General features: G+C 46.3%; 1 protein-coding gene across 3 annotated transcripts in view; it reads left to right on the top strand.

Annotated features, from left to right (window-relative positions):
* Positions 1–21,572, top strand: part of MCEE (methylmalonyl-CoA epimerase) — a 29,415-nt gene extending 7,843 nt beyond the window's left edge. For all 3 annotated transcript variants that reach the window (XM_088443450.1, XM_088443446.1, XM_088443442.1), the window contains exon 3: positions 21,232–21,572. In XM_088443450.1, the coding sequence (XP_088299576.1) occupies positions 21,232–21,384 (153 nt within the window). In that variant the 3' untranslated portion in view covers positions 21,385–21,572. The remainder of the gene's footprint in view (positions 1–21,231) is intronic.
* The last annotated feature ends 2,046 nt before the right edge of the window (positions 21,573–23,618 follow it).

Genomic DNA, 23,618 nt, shown 5'->3' with positions numbered 1-23,618 from the left:
ATCAGGGTCCTTTTACGACATCAGAGTCCTAGAATGGGATCTACAGTGCATTCGGAAAGTATTCACAACAGTTCACTTTTTCCACATTTTGTTATGTTACAGCCTTACTCCAAAATTAAATAAATTCATTTCTGTCCTCAAACTTCTACACACAATACCCCATAATGACAACGTGTCAAAAGTTTTTTTGAGTTTTTTGCGAACTTAATAAAAAAAAAAAAAAAAGAAATCACCTGTACATAAGTATTCATAACCTTTGCTCAATACTTTGTTGATGCACCTTTGGCAGCAATTACTGCCTCAAGTCTTTTTGAATATGATGCCACAAGCTTGGCACACCAATCTTTGGGCAGTTTCGCCCATTCCTGTTTGCAGCACCTCTCAAGCTTCATCAGGTTGGATGGAAAGCGTCGGTGCACAGCCATTTTCAGATCTCTCCAGAGATGTTCAATTGGATTCAAATCTGGGCTCTGGCTGGGCCACTCAAGGACATTCACAGAGTTGTCCTGAAGCCCCTCCTTTGATATCTTGGCTGTGTGCTTAGGGTCGTTGTCCTGCTGAAAGATGAACAGTCGCCCCAGTCTGAGGTCAAGAGCACTCTGGAGCAGGTTTTCATCCAGGACGTCTTTGTACATTGCTGCACTCATCTTTCCTTCTATCCTGACTAGTCTCCCAGTTCCTGCCGCTGAGAAACATCCCCACAGCATGATGCTGCCACCACCATGCTTCACTGTAGGGATGGTATTGGCCTGGTGATGAGCGGTGCCTGGTTTCCTCCAAACATAATGCCTGGGATTCATGCCAAAGAGTTCAATCTTTGTTTTTCATGGTCTGAGAGTTCTTCATGTGCATTTGGCAAACTCCAGGCGGGCTGCCATGTGGTTTTTTACTAAGGAGTGGCTTCTGTCTGGCCACTCTACCATACAGGCCTGATTGTTGGATTGCTGCAGAGATGGTTGTCCTTCTGGAAGGTTCTCCTCTCTCCACAGAGGAATGCTGTAGCTCTGACAGAGTGACCATCAGTTTTTTGGTCACCTCCCTGACTAGGGCCCTTCTCCCACGATCGCTCAATTTAGACAGCCGGCCAACTCTAGGAAGAGTCCTGGTGGTTCCGAACTTCTTCCATTTACGGATGATGGAGGCAATTGTGCTCATTGGGACCTTCAAAGCAGCAGATATTTTACTGTACCCTTCCCCAGATTTGTGTCTCAAGACAATCCTGTCTCGGAGGTCTACAGACAATTCCTTGGACTTCATGCTTGGTTTGTGCTCTGACATGCACTGTCAAGTGTGGGACCTTATATAGACAGGTGTATGCCTTTCAAAATCATGTCCAATCAACTGAATTTACCACAGGTGGACTCCAATTAAGCTGTAGGAACATCTCAAGGATGATCAGTGGAAACAGGATGCACCTGAGTTCAATTTTGAGCTTCATGGCAAAGGCTGTGAATACTTATGTACATGTGATTTCTTAGTGTTTTTTTTTTTTTTTTTATTAAATTTGCAAAAATCTAAAAAAAACTTTTTACACGTCATTATGGGGTATTGTGTAGAATTTTTGAGGACAAAAATGAATTTATTTCATTTTGGAATAAGGCTGAAACATAACAAAATGTGGAAAAAGTGAAGCATTGTGAATACTTTCCGGATGCACTGTATCCACTACCCCTGGGATAAGCAAGGTCGGAGGAAGCATGATCCAGCATCCGTACACCGGGAGGAACAGTGTGGACGTCAGGTGGAACGCAGCAGCCGGTCACCACCGACAGCATCTCTCTAGTCAGTCGCCGCCGGCAGTGATTGGCTGCTCTGCGAAGAGCACACGAGAGGGACTCGAGACCAGGTCCTATGGGACCCGGTCATTTGTAAAAACTGAGTCCCACTTCCTGTATCGCGTAAAAATGCGATATAGCACGTATTTCGCGATCATTGGCATGGCAATGGCATGTTCACCCTGTCCTCGGCCCATGGATCACAGAGAATAGCTGCTGCCCCTTTTTTTCTGATTGGCTCGCCTACTGCTTTGTCGCCAAACAGCGCTTGCTGCTGATGGTGTAAACCTTCAATGCTTTCCCATGAATTGTTTCTTGCCATTGATGAAAAGCACTGATGGCACCATTGATGGTTAACCATTCGATGGTATCCCTTTTCTCTTTATTCTATTAAGCCTTTTGCTAGTTTGTCACTGGTTATGAAGAAACTGAGAGTTACTCAAGTTTGCCTTGCAGTCTTGCTTGAAGTATAAAAAGGCAAATACATGCCACTATTTGATGCAATTGATATTAAAGTCTTAAACATTACTGTTTTAAAAGCTGTCTTTACAGTAGTTTCCCTCATAAGTTTTTCTTATTAAGTATCTGGTTTTGGAGAGAAAACCTTTCCTAGACATTAGCTGTGTGGGTCAGTATACTCAGTGCCTGATTCATTAAGGATTGCAACAGCGCACAGTTGGCCGATTTGTTGCGTACTGCGTATGCATCGCAGTGCGCAAAAGCACCACTGCGATCACACAGACCATGGAGAGCCATCACAGAGTAATTGACAAGCACTGAGCATTTGGGATGGTGACGGGGGAGTGGTAAGAGAAACGCAGGTGTGTCTGTCCGCTTGAACACCGTTGCATGGGCGTGCATAAATTAGCCAGTACGATTGCACACGCAGCTTGAGTACTTACTGCGTGCAACGAGGTTAGCAATTTCTAAGTAGGGTCAGGGCTGCTGTAATTCTGCCATCGATGTTACCGATGCTTATTAAGGTTTGCACTGTATTACGGATGTGAGATAGCAGTAGTGGGAGGCAGTGGGCATCTCTATGCTGGCATTGTGATTGCATTCATTAGCATATCTTCGCAGCAGACCTGCATGCGATTATGGCGCTTCAATCACAATAGCGATCCTTAATGAATTAGGCCCTAAGTGAAGTACTCGTGTAGAGTTTCAATTATTTTTTAATTATACATACATATAAAAAATCTTATGCATACATAGCCATACCATCTGAGATGCATTCTGAGCTTATGACCCCTTGCGGTGAATAGACCAGAATAGGGCTTGAATGTAAGCAAAACCAAAATACAATAAGGGAATGTTCGAACAATATGTCAGCTAAGGGCTTGTTAACGCTTTCTGTAGCATATGATGTTATTGTTTGAAGAATGGGGCTCTCCTCTTTCTGTCTAGGTTGCCACGAGTGTGTAGGTGTCAGGATGGGTGAGATTGTGCATGTCAAATGCCCTCCCTCTGCTAGATTTCTGCAGTGCAGGTTGATATTACCTGGTGATCACCTGAAAATAACCACTAAGGGGCCACATCATTTGAAAAAGAAGGCTACGTTTTTTCTCAGGATGGTACCCCAGAGTTTTTTGAAGCCAGGATGAGAGAGATATTCAACCATATTCCCTGGACTTAAATGATTTCTGCACTGCAGGGTGCTCTCTGATCACACATGATCACCAGATAATATTTGGCATAATTTTAAAGTGAGCACTTCCAATTTCTACTTCAGGGTCCATAGGGTATCCACAGGATACCTTGGGCTATAGGCGATGGTCCTGCCGTCATGCACCACACAGTTAAACTTTTTGTCCCAGGATGCATCGGGACCTCCTCTCCTATACTCCATCCCCAGGCCAACGCACCTTCAGTTTCGTAGGTGCCCGACCGGAGTCTGGTCACTGCACAGAGGGGCTGCTGACAGCCCCTGAAGATCTACAAGAGCAGTCAACACGGATAGTCCAGAGGACGTCAGTGCTACCGCTCCAACACCCCCCTGGCGCCGAGCCACCGGTACTGATCCGGGGAACTCGACTGGCTCCTGGGGGTTTCCGCTAGCCGGAACCCCCGGGGGTCTTGGACTGTGGTCGGATCGCACCGGGGACATTTAGGTAAGCACACGGCGTCTGTGGTAGGCGCCCGCTGGTGCACAGTCCATTTGGTCCCCAGGGCTGGGGGCTCCCTGGGGACGGCATCAGTGGAGCCAGGCACTAAGCCTGTGCTACCGCTAGATCACCAGGGATATTGGGCTGCAGCATTGCGGAACACGCTGCAGCATCCCAGGGGTTAAAAGCATGTCAGGGGAGAGCGCCTTCCCTGTATGACACAGCCGGCTCCTCCCCCGCTGCACGCAGCGCCTTTCCACTGTGGTCTGGCGGTCTGTGGTAGCGATCCTTCCCTGGGCCCGCCTCCTCTGACTCCGGTGGCTATTTTATGAGCTTTAACGCTCGTCTCTATGCGGTGCGGAGCCGGGGTCTCCCCCCCCCCACATACCTCTCCTCCAGCAAGGTCAGTGTATGTAGCACTATATCCTGCCAGACACCCACTCTGTGTAGTTGATAGTTAGTGCCATTATGCAGGTGTACTTTCTGCATAATATGTGACTTTATGCTAGAGCTATCTGTCTATATTCTTTTATATTCTGTCAGACTATATAACTATACCTTTTCTCTTTTTCTGAAGCCCTTACAATTACGTTGTAGTGAGGGTGTTTCTATACCTCACATTTAATAATATATTTATTGTGTGGTTTGTCACAATCAGTGTACACTTACCTCATTGTTATGTCTGTTGTAAGGGGAAGCTGTGCACGTCTCCACCCCAGTCCTGCGGTCACGTATGTCATAAAGTGCAGGGGTGTGTTTTTTACCTCACATTTATGTCAGTATCTGCGGTTTGTCACATATAGTGTGCGCAACTCTACTCCCGCCTTGCTGTCATGCAACTCGTGCTGCAGGGTTGGACATGGGAGACATGGTGCAAGAGGGAATTTGTGTGAGGTGTTATTATCCTCCAGGCCCCTCTGTGCCTCCACCATGGGTAAATACTCTCTCTACAACAGTGTAGACCCTGGCGGATACATCTACTGCCCTACAGGGTCTGCTACAGGGGGATAAATACTATTAATACCCCTAAATCGCTAGAGAGAAATAATTGCTTTCCAGAATTTGTGGTTCCAGAGCACAAAAATGTCTTATTGCAACAAAAACTAAATTACACGCTTTGATCTATCACAATTAGCGCAAAGACAATTAAATACAAAAGGTACAGCTTGATACATACCTCAAAAAAGATGTCCTGTTTTTTTCCGGTCCTGTTGTGATTTTTGATTGTCCAGCAAACCCCAACGGTATGCGCTTGGGAGTTGGCTGCTGAAATGGGCCTGGCTGGGCGGCGTCACTGCGTGTCGTCCCCTGTTACGGTGGCTGTGGCTGGCCTGGTGTCCAAACTGCAGGTGGCGGCATTGTCACACCTCGGTGCTGACGCCCATGCTGCGCCTGTCACTGTGCACTAGATGGCTCCTGCACTGCACATATCACGTGTGACAGGCGCAGCATGGGTGTCAGCGCCGAGGTGTGACAGGCCTGTTTCAGCAGCTAACTCCCAAGTGCATACCGTTGGGGTTTGCTGGACAATCAAAAATCACAACAAGACCGGAAAAAACAGGACATCTTTTTTGAGATAAGTATTTATTTTGAGATACCAAGAGCACTCCTTGTGTATTATAAGAGATATCGCCCATTTTTCCATACGTTATTCCACTAAATTTCCATTTATTTTCTAGACTTCCAGGGATAAGTCTAATTAGTGTGGAAAATAGAAGAAGTACCTAGGCGCTTAATGAGTGGGTGTCACAACCTAATAAATCACAGCTGATTGGGTTAGTCAATCCCAATAGTCAAAGAACATAACGCGCACTGGTCCCAGTATACAGTCGTCAATCCTGAGGTCTGTGGTCATCCAAGAGAATGGCTGCTGCCTGGGACCGGTGCGCGGGTTATATACCCTACAGATCATGATAACAACAATGTAGACAAACAAACATAATTCCATTGGTTCTTGGTCTTTGTAGTACACTGTAGTTCATAGGACAGTTCATATGTTGTCACTAGGGGTATGTCTCAATTCTCCAACAATGTCTTGAGATTACATTGTCTTTCTTTAACTGGTTTAAGACACTACATACAGAGTATACATTCTAACCAATCATTTCCTATAATCCATAACCATTGAACGCAAGATGCGACTCCCTCGCTGATAGATTTGAATATCTGGAAATAAACAGGGTGTCAGTATAGTACCAAACATGCCATGTCTACCATGTTGTATACCTTAAATATCATATATGCACACTTTATACCATAATGATTGTCTAATAAAACCTTCTCTATATGTGCTTGCATAAGTAATAGTGAGATATTTACACAGAAATACATAAGTATGCGTTGCTCGTCTTCATATTAAAATAGTTACTGGGTATGTTCGTGGGTATGTGCGTAAGCATAAGAGCGTCTATGTGTTCGCATTGTGGATACGCATGCGATTGTCTATGTGCATGCATGTGTGTGCAAATGTGCATTAGTGTTTGTGTCATGGATTAAAATTATAGCTTTATCCAGTAACTGGTATTTTTTATATTCTGTCTGAATCTAAATTACAAAAGGTCATATAAAATGAAGTTTGTCCTGATCACAGGTGGGGCAAGCCTTGGCCATAGTCAAGAAGTCTGATAACTTTAACAGAGGCTTAAAGAGGAGATATACATATATATTTATGTGCATCGGCTTGCTTCCGACGCAGAGATTGCATCCGATTTACTCTTTATCAGCCCATAAACGACTAGATCGTCAGATAATAATTATAAACAATCATAACCAATTATTTGACTTCGACATTCCCTTAGTCCGGCCTTCAGGTCTATGCCGTCATCGCTGTCTACACTAACTGACGGTGACATGACATCTAGGAGATTCTAGATGTCTCTGTCTCGAGTCCTTTCCACAAGAGGCGGAGACTAAGTCTAAGTTACCATTCTGCCTTGGTTTTAGAAGGGTGAACGCCAGCTACTAGGTCCAAATGTTCTGTTCAGATAAAGGCAATTCCGCAGAAGTAACCTTTTATATCCCTGATCAGCTAGTGGAGCACATGGACAATACCAGCCTCAAAGGCACCTGGTTTATGTCTATCCCCTTTCTGAGGAACATTTTACCAACTGGGAATCACCTCCAAATGTGGTGTATTCTCATGTGCTGCGCTTCCTTAAAAGTGCTGCTTTACCTATGCCGTCCATATCTTCTCTAGAAGATACTACGGATACTAAGGTCAATGTATTGTCTTTCAGGGCTGCCTCCAGGCTGGCCATGGCAATCTCCTGGGTATCCCTAGACTTTGGAGTTCTGGGCAGACTCCCTAGTGGAGTCCTTCCTTCAGATGCTACCAGAGATCAGATCACTCTGGTGGGTAAGCTCTGTGATGCAGCCGCATATACATATTAATGAGGCTGCTTTAAATGTCAGTCTCTTAGCTTCCTGGCTTTCGGCTGCTGCTGTGTTAGCTTGCCGTTCCTTATGGCTGCTCTCTTGTAGAGCATTCGTGGACTCTAAGAAGGGATTAGAGTGTTTGCCTTATAATGATGAAATCTTGTTTGGTCCGGATGGGAAAAGATTGTAGATACGTTGGCAGCGGCTAAGTATGCATGTCTGCCTTCGGTATATACTACTTCTGGGTCCTGGACCTTGTCCTTTCGGCCCAAAGATAAGCCTACGGGTCAGCCCTTTCCTAGGCAGACAGTCCTTATAGACTGCCAAGCCCAAGAAGTTGGCCTGGATTTCAAATCCGAGGACAGGTTCTCAGCCTGACGAGACGGGCTCCCCTTGAGGGATCCCAGGGTGGGAGGCCGACTTTTTCAGTTCGCCCAGTACTAGTGTCAGACCACCACAGACACTTGGTTAAGAGAAGTGGTCTCTCACGGGTTCGTCCTCTTCTTACGCAGACGGCTTCCCCATCGGTTTTTCTGCGCAGGCCCTCTGTCAGACTATGAAAAGGCCCTATAAATCCAGAAAGCAATACAATCCTTGCTTCTAGCAGGAGTCGCTGTCCCTGTCCCTCAGGGAGGAACGGGTTATTACTCCATTCTCTTTCTGGTTCAGATACTGAACAGAGTTTATTGGTCTATCCTCTATCTCAAGCCCGTGAATATATTTCTCAGGGTACCTTGGTTCTGGATGGAAACCCTACGCTCCATTATACTGGCTATGGAACCTTGGGATTTTATGGTGTCGCTGGAAATTCGGGATGCATATCTGCATATTCCAATTGATTCCTCTCACCAGAGTTTTCTCAGGTTTTGCTGTACAGCAACATTTCCAGTTTCGGGCTCTGCCGTTTGGCCTCTCTACTGCACCTCGTGTGTTTCCCAAAGTTATGGCTGTCCTGGTGGCCCATCTGCGTATGCCAGGGGTCTGCCTGATGCTTTACCTGGATGACCTCTTGCTGTTGGCAGGGTTTCCAGAAGTACTTCACCGCCGTCTGCAGCTACGTATGTCTGTGCTTCAGGCATGCTCCATCTGGGAGCTCTGTTTGATTCACAACAGCAGTGGTTCTTTCTGACCACAGCAAAGATCTCCACTTTGCAGACGCAAGTACGCAGATTCCTACTCAGTTGTCGAGTATTAATTCACTCAGCTCTGCAGATGCTGGGATCCATGGTATTGACCTTCCACATGGCGGAATATGCCCAGTTTAATTCCAGGACTCTGCAGACATTGATCTTCTCCAGGTGGATCGGATTACCCCATCGGATAAAAGCATAAACGATGGTGCTCTCTCCAGAGGTGCGTCTGTCTCTTGCCTGGTGGCTACAGACATGTCACCTCACCTAAGGGCGCCCCTTTTGGATTCCGGTCGGGGTCCTCCTGACGACGGACACCAGTCTCCGGAGTTGGGACGCAGTGACAGGTCCACACTCTTTCAGGGTCAGTGGACAGCAGTGGAGTCTGCCCTACCAGTTCACATTTTGGAAATTCAGGTGGTCTTCAGGGCCCTCTAGCAAGCCGGATGCATACTTCACGGAAAGCCGTGCATGTTCGGTCAGACTACGACACGACGGTGGCTTACATCAAATGTCAAGGAGGAACTCGTAGTCAGGCAGCAATGACAGAAGTATCACGCATTCTGACATGGGCGGAAGGCAATCTCCCAGCCATATTGGCAGTGTTCATACCAGGAGTACTCAACTGGTAAGCGGACTCCCTCAGCCATCAAGACGTGCTTCCAGGGGAATGGTCTCTTCACTAAGATGTGTTTCAGCTCCTAGTGGACAAATGGGGCCTTCCAGTGTTAGAACTTATGGCCTCCCGACACACTCGCAAACTGCATGTGTACGGGTCCAGATCAAGAGTCGCAGAAGCTCTCCTGGTAAACGATCAGTCAGTACAGTGGACCTTCCAGTTTGCGTACCTGTTTTCTCCATTCTCCCTTCTTCGTCGGGTACTTCGAATGTTCCAGCAAGGGGGAGGCACGGTGCTGCTGGTGGCTCCAGCGTGTCCCAGATGTTACTGGTACTCAAATCTTCAGAGTCTCTCTGTTGACACTCCGTTGCTGTTGTCTCAACGTCTGGACCTGTTGTCTCAAGGTCCTTGCCTTTTCCCGGACCTGGTTCATCTGTCTTTAATGGCATGGCTCTTGAGACATCCCTCCTAAGGTCCAAAAGTTTTTACAGCTCTGTGGTTAACACCGTGTTCAGAGCTCTGACACCTGCTTCTGCCATTTACCAACGGGTGTGGCATACCTACTGTGTATGGTGTCGTCCTACCGGTTACGATCCCCAGGTGTTTCGGATATCCAGGATCCTGGTTTTCCAGCAGGCGGCCTTAGATCAAGGTCCTCCGCCTTGCCTCATTGAAGGTGCATGTTTCTGCCCTGTCAGTGCGGTTCCAGAGTAGGATTTCTTCCTGATGTCTGCACCTTTTATGCAGGGTGTCATTTGCATTCAGCCTCCCTTTGTCCCTCCAGTGGCTCCTTGGGATTGGCTGTGGTCCTGAGGGATCTCCAAGGACCTCCCATTTGAACCCCTGGGCTCAGCGGATTTCAAATGGTTTACAGCACAGACACTGTTTCCTCTGGCTGTTGCTTCAGCCAGAAGTGTGTCAGATTTGGGGGCTCTCTCCTGTTGCCCTCCTTTTCTGATTTTTCACAGGGACAGGGCGGTGCTTCAGACTCGCCTTGACTTCCTTCCTAAGGTGGTGTCTTCTCCCACCCAGTACGATGCAAGTACTCTTAGTCCCCCACAGTGACTGCCAGCACGTTCCTCAGCAACAGACTGTAGGCTGCGAGCAAACTTAATCTGGTTTATACCATGGTGCACAGGTTTGCCATAGGTTGCACCTTTGGGCACTGGGCGTTTAACTCACCAGACCTTTCAGCAGGTGAGGCCTCTTTGGATGTGGTACATGCTCTCCGGATTTACGTGGACTGTACCAGTTCCCTTCGGAAGTCTGACCCATTGTTTGTCCTCTATGGTTTCCACAGGAAGGGATGGCCTGCCAATAATCAAACTTTGGCAAGGTGGATTTGCATGGCGATCTCTGAGGCTTACACTCATGAGGGCATTCCAGTCCCGCCCTCTGGGCCTGATTCAGGCCTGTCACAAGCGCTGAGCGCTCACAACCCGGTCGATGGTGGCCCACAGCGCATGCGGACGACGGAGCTGGCTCCGTCGTGCGCATGCGCGAGACCCGGCTAGCAACGGGCACTCCGTCGCTCCGGGTCTCGCACCAAAGGTGGCGAGCTTTCGATGTTGAGTGACAGCTCGCCCCCTTTGTTGAGTGGGCCGGGGGGTGGCTGACCAAACTGAGGCATTCCCATGAGAACACCTGCCGTTTGGGGGCGGCCCCACTGACATCATGAGTGATGTCGGTGGAGAGATTCCGGCTCTGTTAGAGCCGAAATCTCTCTGGGGCTTGCGGCCACGAGACCCTACCACAAAGGTCTCGTCACAAGCCCGATGGTCGCGATGGTCAAGACCATCGCGACCATCATCATGGCCGCTCGCAATAGCTGTGGGTGGTCACCCACAGCTATGCGAGTGGCCAGGAGGCCGGTCCAAAAAAAAAAAAGCCCGGCCCTGATTCAGAGCGAGCGGCTCTGAATCAGGCCCTCTGTTTCTGCTCATTCTGCGAGATCTGTGGGTCCTTCGCAGGAAGCTCGCCGTAGTGCCTCTGTCTGTCCAGCTTTGTTAGGCGGCCACGTGGTCTTCTGTCCATACCTTTTGTGAGGTATTATGCTTTTGATACCTTCGCCTCTCAGGATGCTTCCTTCAGGTGGCGGATGTGTTGTGTTGATGTTAAATAAAAATGGAGTCAGTATTGCCTGAAATAAAGGAATTATTAATGTTTTATATTAATGTGTTTGTAGCTTTTACAGTGATTCAGATGGATATGGGTTAAAATATCTTTTATAATCAGAAAATAAGTCATAAAACTGTCTTTTACTGTGTACTATGTGATATGTGAAGTTGGACGTCTGTCAGACTGTAGTGTGATACATTTGAGCCTATTTTCATGTTTGCTTGAAGAGATAACCCCAACCTTTCGAGAAGATTTCATCTAAGATGTCATGATGACCAGAGCATAAGATGTCAAAGATCACAGACTCGTCATCTGATATTAATTACTCATTCACTAAGAAACCCAACCCCGTTACATGCATTATTGTATATTGCCACAACCCTATGTATCAACCAATCAAATATCTTGATTGTAATATACATGTAAACACCCTCTTGTTAATGATTTTGTAATTTATGTAACTGTTGTGTATATAATCCCTTATTTACTGGTACATTGCCAGAGGGATCTGACTGATACTCCATGTGCTAACCCCTCCACGTTACTCTGCGCAGAATATTGGAGGTATTGCTTTAACAAACCTATATCTGTTTTATCACAAACTGACCGTCTAAGAATTCTGCCTTATCAGCTTTTGATACCTTCGCCTCTCAGGATGCTCCCTTCAGGCGGCGGATTCTCCTTTCTGCACAGGTGCGTCCCCACCCTTGAAGGATACTGCTGTGGGACATCCCCAAGGTATCCTGTGGATACCCTATGGACCCTAAAGTAGAAAATATGAGAATTTACCCTTGTTATCTCTATTTCTACGAAGTCCATAGGGTTAGACAGCACTCCCGCCCTGTCGCACCTGTGCTTCAGATGGGTTTGGTTCTGGTCACCGGTTTTTCCGTCTCCTATGTGAACGTGTGAATCTTGTGTGTTCCAGACTGCCTTCTCTCTTTTTCTCCTCCTCCGGCCTATGGCTTGGTACGTAACTGAAGGTGCCTTGGCCTGGGGGCGGGGTATAGGAGAGGAGGTCCCGGTGCATCCTGGGACTAAAAGTTTTTAACTGTGTGGTGCCCGACGGCAGACCAATCGCCTATACCCAAGGTATCCTGTGGAACCCTATGGACTTCGTAGAAATAGAGATAACAAGGGTAAGTTCTTACCATATCTCATAAACCTAAAACCTGTGGCTGTCCACGCCTGGCATCGCTTTGATCGGGATGCCGGGTGTCGGTCTTCTGGCATCTGGTTAATGAGAGGCGTCTAGATTTAGACGCCTGTCATTAGTACCACGCCGGGATTAGAATGTCTGGAAGCCGGCGGTCGGGATTTAGACCGTCTGCTTCCAAACTATGGCCCTCATTCAGAGCCGTTCGCTATTTGCGTTCGTTCGTTCAAAAACAAGGGGTGGCTATGCAAATGATCCGTTCGCACATTGCAGTCTGTTCACACCTCTAAGTCTGAACGAGCGAGCAAAACATATGCTCGTTTATTTAATAAAAACGCCCCCTGGCCGCACGCACCATACGTCATGTCCGCTATTTATTAGATTAATCGAGTACATCGAACAGGATATGAACTGCTCGCTATTCTTGTGGTTGGTTTTTTCAACCGCTATTTTGCGAGCAGTTCTGAGTTAAAAAAAACCAAGTGACGTGGTCATTGGCGCTGCTGTATTAATTATGCACACCCATAAAACGCCCGTTTTGACCTTTAAGCACGCCTGCGATCGGATCTCCACTTCCCGTTTTCAAGCACCTTCCCCTGTTACCACCCACATACGCCTCATTCTGTCACTCAAAATAGCAGGCACTCGCTATATTGCGTACAAATGATTTTCGGCCGCACTGACTGGTTCGCGCATGCGTACTAAAAACCGTACGCATGCGCAGATGTGCGAACATCGCTCGGAACGAGCGTACTGCCGCTAGCGAGTGGCTCTGAATGAGGGCCTATATCCCTTTTAATACTGTCTTCTCCATTTTCTGGCTTTTGAAAATGCCTGTATTGTTGTTTCTGGAGGGGTTGGGGCTTAATAACGTCAACCCCCAATGTGATGTCATCAATACCCATCCCCTCCTTATTCTTGATTATGAGAGGTTTTCCTCTCCCAGTGATTAGCAGTGAAGGGATTAAAGTCTTGAACTACCACTTTATGATCACTCCTTCATTCATTTCCAGTCTGAAAATGCAACTAAAATATGTTTTTCTATATAAATTGCACTGTGAATGTGCATACAGCATCCTATTGAAAAGATAAGCTGACAGCTGCTGTCCTACTAACTCCAAAGACATGTACAATTTATGTCCATTGAAAAAGTCTCTCTGGGCCGCTGCTTAACCAGGAAACTCATTTGAAATAATCTTGTCACACAGAATAAGCCCAATCATCAGTTGCCAAAGGACAGCTCATTCAGTGTAGCACCACCAATAAGACAATGCACTCCAGCGGTTACTGCTGTCTTGGCTTGGAAAGCCATCAACTTTCATCTAAAAATGTCTGAGTTCATGAAAAATAGGTTCAGGAGGTGCATGTTATGCTTACAGCTGTAACAGTAAAAGAAGACAGACAAACATCCTTTAAATTACACTGATGCCTATTCTGCTATATATTTACAAGTTACCGTATATTCAAAATCTATAATAAGTAATACAGTGTTGTAATCCTTGTAACAGTCCTTTAAATTGTAAGCACTTATCTGTCCAGTGAGTTAGTATATTTTGTATAAGAATGCATCCCTGTACAACAAAGTGTGTCTTATGGTCCTAATGAGTTGCGAGGGATGAAATTAGATGATTGTATTTTCTAACAAATACAATCACTTGAATTTTCCTTTTGGCTGACAACTATTACTAATTTTCCATCAGTAGAGGGCAGCATACATTTACCATACATGTTATTAAAATGAAATATTGGCTGCTGCATATTTTTTAGTACTGATATTTTCCAATTCTTGGGTAAATGTGTAGATGCATTGACAAAATTAGTAAAAGACATGACACCCAGTAATTCGGTAGGAAAGAAATCGGGATTATAAAATATGTTTCCCTACTCTGAAAGCTTTCCATTTAAGATGGTTTTATTTGGTTAGACCTTGTCTCTAAGTAGAAAGTCTTATGTTTATCCTGTGCAGTGTTCTATAGGTCTGAGCTAAAAGAGGGGGGATCATTTGAAGTATTTAGAGCTGTACAGCCCAGCAGTCTGCTCCTGGCTACATTCAGACCTTCAGAACATTTCCCGTGAGTTTGTGCCATGAAAGAGAGACAGTTGGTCAAATCACAGCACCTACCAGTAAATGGAGCCTGAAGATATTAACTTATATCACTGAACTCAGCGTTTGCGCTGACTTGCATTTTCCAGAGTATGGAGTGCAATGGCAGCACCTCCAACTTCCCTTCTCTCACTGGGGCTGCTGCTTGTTGAGGGAAGAATTTGAACTGAAGGAGCAAAGTGGTATCAAAAGTGATTGAGTTATGAAGGTGGGATTGGGGGTTAAGGAGTAATTTAAAGATAGATGTTTTGGAAGAAGTAGGTACAAAGTACACACCTGAATGCTACAGAAGAGTCTTTGGTGGGGTTAATGGGAATAGAAGTTTCTTGGATAAGAGTATAGACTTGGGAGTGAGGTGATAGATGGGTATGAGGGAGTCGGTATAATAATTTTTCTGAATGTTTTGGCAGTTTTTATCATTTACTATTAGATTATTATTATTATTTATTTATATGCCGCCACAAGTGTTCCGCAGCGCCTTACAAAACACATAAACAAATAGGTGACCAGTGACCTACAGAACAATACAATACAGGCAAGGATATGGATAATATACATAGCTACATTAGCAACCATAACACCCACATAAGCAGCCGAGCATAAGCAACCAAGTGTTAGGTGCCCTAGTGATGAGTAAAAAGTAGATGGAAGTAAAGTAGGGAGCGGCAAAAGAGGGTAGAGGGCCCTGCTCATAAGAGCTTACATACTAAAAGGTAGGGGCAGACAAACGGGTGTGACACAGATGGGGTAGACTGGGAGGAAGGAACATGTAGTAGCGGGTTAGAATGATAGCTGGAAGGCTTTGATGAAGTAGTGGGTCTTGAGAGTCCATTTGAATGATTGTAGAGAGGTGGAGAATCTGATGAGGAGAGGGAGAGAGTTCCAAAGGTGGGGAGCAGTGCAGGCAAAATCTTGGAGGCGGTAGTGGGAGGAAGTAATCAGATGGCATGAGAGGCGGCGAGCGTTTGGAGAGGAAGATGAGCCGAGCAGCAGCATTCAGCACAGACTGGAGAGGAGAGAGATGTGAATTGGGGAGGCCAGATAGGAGGAGGTTACAGTAGTCCAATCTGGAGATGACCAGTGAGTGTATGAGGGCTTTAGTAGCATCCTGGGTGAGATAGGGTCTGATCTTGGAAATATTTTTGAGATGGAAACGACAGGACTGCGAGAGGTTCTGGATATGTGGTTTGAAGGAGAGGGATGAGTCCAGGATAACTCCAAGACAGCGCCCTTTGGGGCTAGATGCAACAGCCTCAATGTTTTTCAGAAAATAGAAGAGCTGCAGCTCCCAAGCACACTGCAGGCCTGATGCATTAAATTAATGTATTTCAGATCTGTTTCTTGGCAAAACCTACTTCCATTAACATTTTGGATTCTAATTGTAATGTTCATGTTATAACCATTGTTGATTAACTTACTTTTAGTCAGCTTTTTTTTTATTCATTTATAATTTTAATTTTGATGCTTTTTGTGTTTGAACAGCCTCTGATCACATGTACCACTAATCAACTTTGTGCTAGTTTTGTTTTTTATTTCTTTTATTGAGGCGCATAATTCATTTTATTACTAGTACGAACATCAAAGCATCAAACTGAATAGTACTAAATGTTTTGTAGTTAGGGTGATATGTGCTTCCATACAGGGGCGTGTGAAGCCTCAGTTTGGGCACCCTCCTCTCTGTCAGTACACTGAGCGCTGTCGATTTCGCACCTATTTTCCTGGGGGACATCTTTTCTGCGCATGCGCAGTTCACTGGGAAAATGGCTGCCTCCATTTTCCCAGTGAGTTTTTGCTGAGGAGCAGCACATCGGAATCTGCGGAGAGGTAAGTATATTATTAACTAGGGTGCAGGGTGTGCAGTGCACACCTTGCACCCATTATAAAGACGCCTATGCTTCCATAATCTTGTCATGCCAATCACTGTAATATCTGGGTTGCAGTACATCTATTTGTCCTGTAGTGCAGGAGAGACCTGATCCAGGACACCAGACAACCCCCAGCTTAGTATATCCTTAGGGACCTCACCTTTGTACTCCTCTTCCTCCTTCACATAAAGAATAATTAATTGAATTTTTCTTCTTAAGAGTCCATAGAGGGGTCCACAGGGATACCATGGGGAAATGTGGTTGGAGTGATCCAGACACCAAACAGTTAAGTTTTCAGCTCCAAGGATGCCTCGGGTCCTCCTCCACATATACCCCACCCTTAGCCACAGGTATTCAGTTTTGCACCTTTATACCAGGGTGACTGCTTAGGCAGTCCCAAGCTTTTATTTTATGTTTTATTTTGTTCATTTTTACTACAGAGCAAGCCGCGCTAGGCGTCCTAAAGGACGCCTGTACTGCTGCTCCATCTACCCCCGCCAGCGCAGCAACACCAGTAACCGGACTGGTGATTTCGGCAGCACCAGCGGAGCTTGGCTAGAGGAGATTCTGGGACCCAGGACTGCAGCCGGAAGCACGGGGACGCAAGTAAGGTGGTTCCCCGCTCGCATCGGTTGGAAACCTGATGGAGGTTGCTGTATTGGGGCGACCGGTGCATCCTCTCCCCCACTAGACCAAGTGAGTCTGGCGCTGGGGACAGTGGCGGTGGCCATGTTTATAAAGCCAGTGCACCCGGGGGGTTAATACAGCATAGGGGAGGTAGGCTCTTCCCGGCAGCCCCTCCCCCAGTCCAGATGCCGATCCAGCTGAGATTTTCCCACGTCTGGGTTGCTCCTCATACCCTCCTCTGTATATGAGACGCCCAGTGACCACTATCAGTCATCCTCTGAAGCTGTTGGTCTGAGGAAGTTTTGGGTCTAGTCTCCCCGTATACCTCTCCCCAGAGGCCAGGTTATACAGCGCTCAAATCCTAGGAACCTTGTGTTTTGAGCAGTTGATTCAGAGTCCATTGTAATTGTAAGTATATTGTATATACATTGTATGTGACTTTTGCTAGCTCTGCTGTATTGATATACTGCCTTTATTTTCTGTACTGTTGGTTATAACTATCACTGCTATTTCTCCTCAACCCTTTTGCTACAGGTGTGTGGGCAATTTTTTTCTCTCCTCTCTCTATTGTACTTCACTTTGATTGATACTTGTGAAGGCAGTCACACTTACACTTATTTATTATGTCTAAAGGTAAGGGTAAACAGGAGGCTGAGGCCCCAGTGCTGGTTTCATGTAAAAGCAGTCTGGTGGGCTTGTCCACTCATGATTTTAGACAGGATGGTTTGTGTGCTGTTTGTTATAAAGAACCACATCACCAGTCCAGTCTACCAGCCCCTGTACAGGAGCCACCCTGGGTGCCCTCCTAGTCTCAGGTTATGATGCAGCAAGTGGACCGTTTGGCTGCTCCCACACTGCCTCCCTTAATGGGATACCCACAGCAGTTCCAGCCTGCTAAGTTTGCCCCCCTATACATCCTCCATGGTCGGATGTTTATGCCCACTCTAGCCAGAGTACAGCTCAGTCAGCTGCTGCATTTCAGCAAATGTTGCAGGCAAAAAGACCGGTAGCCATTAAAGCGCCTAAGAGGACAGTATAATTTTGTCAGTCCACCCAGCATGTAGATTCAGACACATCGGAGGAGTCAGATGATGCGCCAGGTTCTTCTCCAGGGTCTATCTCAGGAGAGGAGGACCATCCTTCTACAGTGGATGTCTCTTCTTTGGTGAGGGCGGTCAAATCAATCCTAAATATAGAGGATGACGATCCATCTCCTAGACCTAAAGCTCCAGTGTTTAAACACCAGAAGGTGGTAATAGCTGAGTTTCCTAAGTCTGAGCAGCTCACTGAACTTATGGGAGAAGCCTGAAGTACTCCGGATAAACGGTTCCACTTTACAAAAAGATTAGCATCTTTGTATCCTTTCCCACCTACCGAATGTACTAAGTGGGAAGTCCCTCCTACTGTGGATGCTCAAGTGACGCATTTAGTCAGGAACGCTACGTTGCCTATACCGCCCGCATCTTCACTTAAAGATCCTACAGATAGAAACTTGAAATGTCTTAAATCAGTGTTTACATTGTCTGGAGCCGTTACCCGGCCGGCTATGGCTGCAACCAGGGTATCCAAGGCTGATGAAGAATGGATGGGGGCATTGGAAGACACTCTACCAAATGCTTCCAGAGAACAGCTGACATATATCTCACATACGGAAAGCGGCCTCCTATTGGGAGAAGCTGCAATAGATGCTGGACTCCTGGCTTCTATAGCATCGGCAGCTTTGGTTGTTGCTCGTAGAGCCCTTTGGTTAAGGTCTTAAAGAGCAGATGTGGGATCCAAGAAGACTCTGGAATCCCTGCCTTGTTATGGAAACATACTTTTTGGTGCAGAATTGGATAAGATAGTGGCTACTCTGGTAGCCTCAAGATCTGCAGGTATGCCATCAACAGCTACATCAAAGCCTAGACAGTCCTCTTTTTGGTCCTATCGCCCTCAGGGAAGAGCAAAAGGACAGCCTTTCTCCAGACCGTCTAGTTCTCGCAGACCACCAAGCCACAAACTAAGAGGTCTTGTCCAGACAGACGTCCAGTTTCCAAGCCAGATGACAAACCATCTGCCTGATGGGACGGGCCTCCTCCTGGGGGATCCTGGGAGGCCGACTTCTTCATTTTGTGGACTCCTGGCATCAAACAACAACAGATCCCTGGGTCCAAGAAGTGGTCTCTCAGGATCAAGATCTTGGCCCTATTATTGTGAGTGCGCAAATTGCTCCGCAAGCGAAGGGTATCCATTCTATCACTGTAGCCTATCTCAATCATCAGGGAGGCACGCAAAGTCAGGCAGCCATGAGGGAAGTGGCAAACATTCTGGTCTGGACAGAATCCTCTTCAGGCTATCTCGGCAATATTCATCCCCGGAGTCCTCAACTGGGAAGCAGACTTCCTAAGTCGTCAGGACATACACGCCGGAGAGTTAGCTCTCCACACAGGAGTTTTTCATCTCCTGGTGAACAAATGGGCCCTACCAGATGTAGACCTCATAGCCTCACGTCACAACCACAAAGTCTACAGTTATGGGTACAGGACCAGAGATCCCTCAGCTGGCTTCTTGGACACACTGGCGATGAGGTGGGACTTCAAGCTGGCATACTTTCCTCCAATTTCCCTCCTCCCAAGGGTCCTCAGGAAATTCAAGCAGGAAGATGGCACAGTAGTACTGGTAGCTCCTGCTTGGCCCAGGCGCCATTGGTTCACCGACATACGGAATCTAAACATAGTCACTCTGTTTCCTCTTCCTCTATGGCCGGATCTAATAGCACAGGGTCCCTGCTTGCATCCGGACCTACCTCGCCTGTCTTTCACAGTGTGGCTCTTTAGGTCTTCCATCTTAAGAGCCAAAGGTTTCTCCAGCTCTGTGATTCAGACGATGCTTGGGGCACGAAAGCCTTCCTCTGCTCGCATCTATTACAGAGTTTGCCACTCCTTTGATCAATGGTGTTCCCACAAAAAGTATGACCCTAAGGTTTTTAGGGTTGTCTGGGTACTTGCTTTTCTCCAGGCTGGGTTAGACCTTAGTCTCCACCTGGCCACTCTGAGAGTACAGTTTTCTACGCTGTCAGTTTGGTTCCAGCGAAGGATCACTTCTCTGCCGGATGTTAGAACTTTTTTTCAGGGTGTTCTCCGAGTTCAGCCACCCTTTATCCCACCGGAGGCACCGTGGAATTTCTCTTTGGTTCTAAAGGGGCTTCAGGCTCCCCCATTTGAATCTCTGGACTCAGTGAATTTAAAGTGGCTGGCTGACAGCAAAGACACTTTTTCTCCTTGGTATCTCCTCTGCCCGCAGAGTATCTGATTTGGCAGTGCTCTCTTGTCACTCCCCTTTTATTTGGGCGTTCCAACGTGGTGCCTCTGCTGAACAATTGTGCAAGGCAGCCACATGGTCTTCTGTCCACACCTTTCTTAGGTTCTACGCCTTTGACACCTTTACCTCTCAAGAGAATCCGCCACCCAAAGGAAGCATCTTTTCTGCTCAGGAGAGTCTCCACCCTTAGGGGAACTGCTTTAGGACATCCACATGGTATCCCTGTGAACCCCCTATGGACCCTGAAGGTCCACAGGGCACCCACCCTGCCGCACCTGGCTGCATTGGGTAAATTTTTTTCTTGGGCATGGATTCCCTCATCTTTTGTGAGAGTGTTTCTGATGTACATTATCCTTCCTTCTCCTCTTTCCTTCTCTTGCCTTGGGCTTCTTTACAAAACTGAATGCCTGTGGCTAGGGGCAGGGTGTATGTGGAGGAGGACCCGAGGCATCCTGGGAGCTGACAGCTTAACTGATTGGTGCCTGGATCACTCCAACAACATCTCCCCATGGTATCCCTGTGGACCCTATGGACCTTGAAGAAAAAGAGTTAGTTATGGTAAACTTACCTTTGTTATTTCCTTTTTGTTTTTTTTAATCCTTAATTGATATCCCAGGGATTCACACATTAAACATTTCCTTGTGGCAAAATAAGCATATGGTGAATTTGTTTTCAACTTACCTACTTCTGTGCTGGAGGATTTAGGATTTAGAACTTGAGCAGTAGTTAAAACTACTAATGTTGCTTTACTCTAAATGCAGATAACCATGTTTTTCTGTTGTTTTTCAGCCATAAGATGGTAGGAAAATTAATAACTGTTTGCAAACCATGCTATTATTAAATTGAGGATGTGAATGAACCCATCTTTTATCTTTTGTATAACACTGTTGACATTGAAAGCCGAGAGCTGAAGTCTAACATTAAGAAAGCCTTGATCAGATCTGAAAGCCAAAAGCAAATCTAGCAAACTTATATGCATACACATTACACTGGATTATACCACTTTAAGATATATGATCATATTAACTAAATACCTGTCCATTATTTTTCTTTAAAGGTTGATGACATCAAAGGAGCAATGTCTGATCTGAAAAAGAAAAACATTAGATTACTGAGTGAAGAACCTAAAATAGGTGCACATGGAAAACCAGTTGTCTTCTTGCACCCAAAAGACTGTGATGGGGTCCTTGTGGAACTGGAGGAAGCTTAACGCAAATATTCATAGTAGTCATCTCTGAATGAAACTGAATTGGGCATTTTGGGGAACTCTAGTACAGTTACTTGAAGCCCAAGAGAGCAAAACAATTTCTCATTCCTATTGATTTTTATTTGCATATCACACTTAAATTATTGACTCTCACAACATATGAAATAAAATATGTGGTCCATATATCTTTACTTTATCATATTAGCCCACCTGTTTAATAGGTAAATAGCACATATGAACAACATTGTACAATTGTATGTCAGAATATTTAGCACAAATTTATTCAAGAATCTGGCCTTAACGAGTTCTTAGACCTACCTCAGCCACACCACACAGCAGATTGATTGTCTGATGTTGATCTGCTATACATTTTGAAACCGACACATAGGTTCCGCTCACTGTGGGCCGTGGGTGAGGGCTTGGGGGAGGGGGGTGAAAGTTTTATATTATTCCATTTCCATCCTGTGGGGGTGCCCCGTGAAACTTGTGCTTGCGTTACTTATAGTTATATTTATTATTCCTGGACTGTCCTGTACATGGGGCCATGATGGGGCTGGCTAGGGCATGGGGACCTTTTTTTTTTTTCTTTTTTCCCCTGTACCATGGGAATGTGCATGATTGGCTGCTGAGAGTCTCACCAGATGCTCCGACCTAATTGGCCCATTCAGGTCACGTGCCCAGAACCAAGATGGCGGCGCCCAGCAGTCCCCAACGCGATAGCGCTGCCAGTCTCACCTGTCCCCACATGGCCTGTACATTTAGGACATCCATGCGCACCTCGTGCCAACCTCCAGACACCAGCACCCCCACCGGTAGGATCGCACCAAACCAGCTGCACAGGCAGAGACCGCGACTCACCAGGTAAAACAGCTCTGGTCGTGACCCCAACATACCATTAAATTGCAGTTACATGCACTGACCTCTCAGGTACAGAGGGTACCATCTATACAGGGGCTGGCCTGTGAGCCACACCCCACTAGGTCTTTTAGAGTCTTGATTGAAAGCAACTAGAATTTTTTTTTTTTAAACAAAACAGAAAAGAAATATGCCCACGCTTGATTTTACCCATATTGTACATGGTACCAGCGTGGCAGTATTAATGCCATATACTGTATGTATACAAAACAGAAAGACTTTTGCTATCGACCGTTAAAAATAATATAGTGCAAATATATTTATTTATTACCAGTTATTTATATAGCGCACACATATTCCGCAGCGCTTTACAGAGAATATTTGGCCATTCACATCAGTCCTTGCCCCAGTGGAGCTTACACTCTACTGTGTGTTCCCTATCACATGCACACACTAGGGTTAATTTTGTTGGGAGCCAAATAACTTCCCAATATTTTTTTGGAGTGTGGGATGAAACCCACGCAAGCATAGGGAGAATATACAAACTCCGCACAGGTAGGGCCGTGGTGGGAATCGAACCCATGACCTCATTGCTGTGAGGCAGTAATGCTGACCGCTACACCGTCTGTGTATACAATACAAGCTGAAGTACCCAGCGTTGCCAGGGTTTAAATCTTCAAGTTACTATGTTTTATTATGTGATGTTGTCCAAATCCATCCAGTGGAAGGCCCAGAACAGGCTCCCTGGGTCAAAGTTCTTCTCGGCACACTTCGCCGTTAGGTCTGACAGGGACCCCAACCACTCAATTAGGCATCCCAGACCAATTGCCAGGCCTCTATCGTTTTCATCCAATCCATCCAGTGGAAGGCCCAGAATAGGCACCCGGTCCAAAGTTCTGCTCAGCGTACACCAATGGGAGGTCCGACCAGGACCTCAACCTCCTAGTATGTCTTCTGAGATCCAATGGTACCACTCTGAAGTTTTCGTCCAAATTATGTGATGTCATCCAAATCCATCAAGTGGAAGGTCCAGAACAGGCTCCCTGGGTCAAAGTTCTCCAGCGCACACCACTGTGTGGTCCGACCGGGACCCTAACCACTCCATCAGGCATCCCAGACCAATTGCCACCTCTCTGAAGTTTTCATCCAAATCCATCCAGCTGGCTCCCGAGTCAAAGTTCTGCCCAGTGTACACCAACAGGAGGTCCGATTTAGGACCTCAACCCCCCTAGTATGTTTTCTGGGATCCAATGTTACTACTCTGAAGTTTTCATCCAAATCCATACAGTGAAGCCTCAGAACAGGCTCCCCGGGTCAAAGTTCTGCTCTGCGTACACCAACGGGAGGTCCGACCTGGACCCTAACCCACCCTAAAACCTAAC

This window comes from Taudactylus pleione, unplaced genomic scaffold (assembly GCF_031769625.1).
Source record: "Taudactylus pleione unplaced genomic scaffold, aTauple2 ptg000019l, whole genome shotgun sequence".
NCBI lineage: Eukaryota > Metazoa > Chordata > Amphibia > Anura > Myobatrachidae > Taudactylus > Taudactylus pleione.
This window is presented reverse-complemented; position numbering and strand designations above follow the sequence as displayed.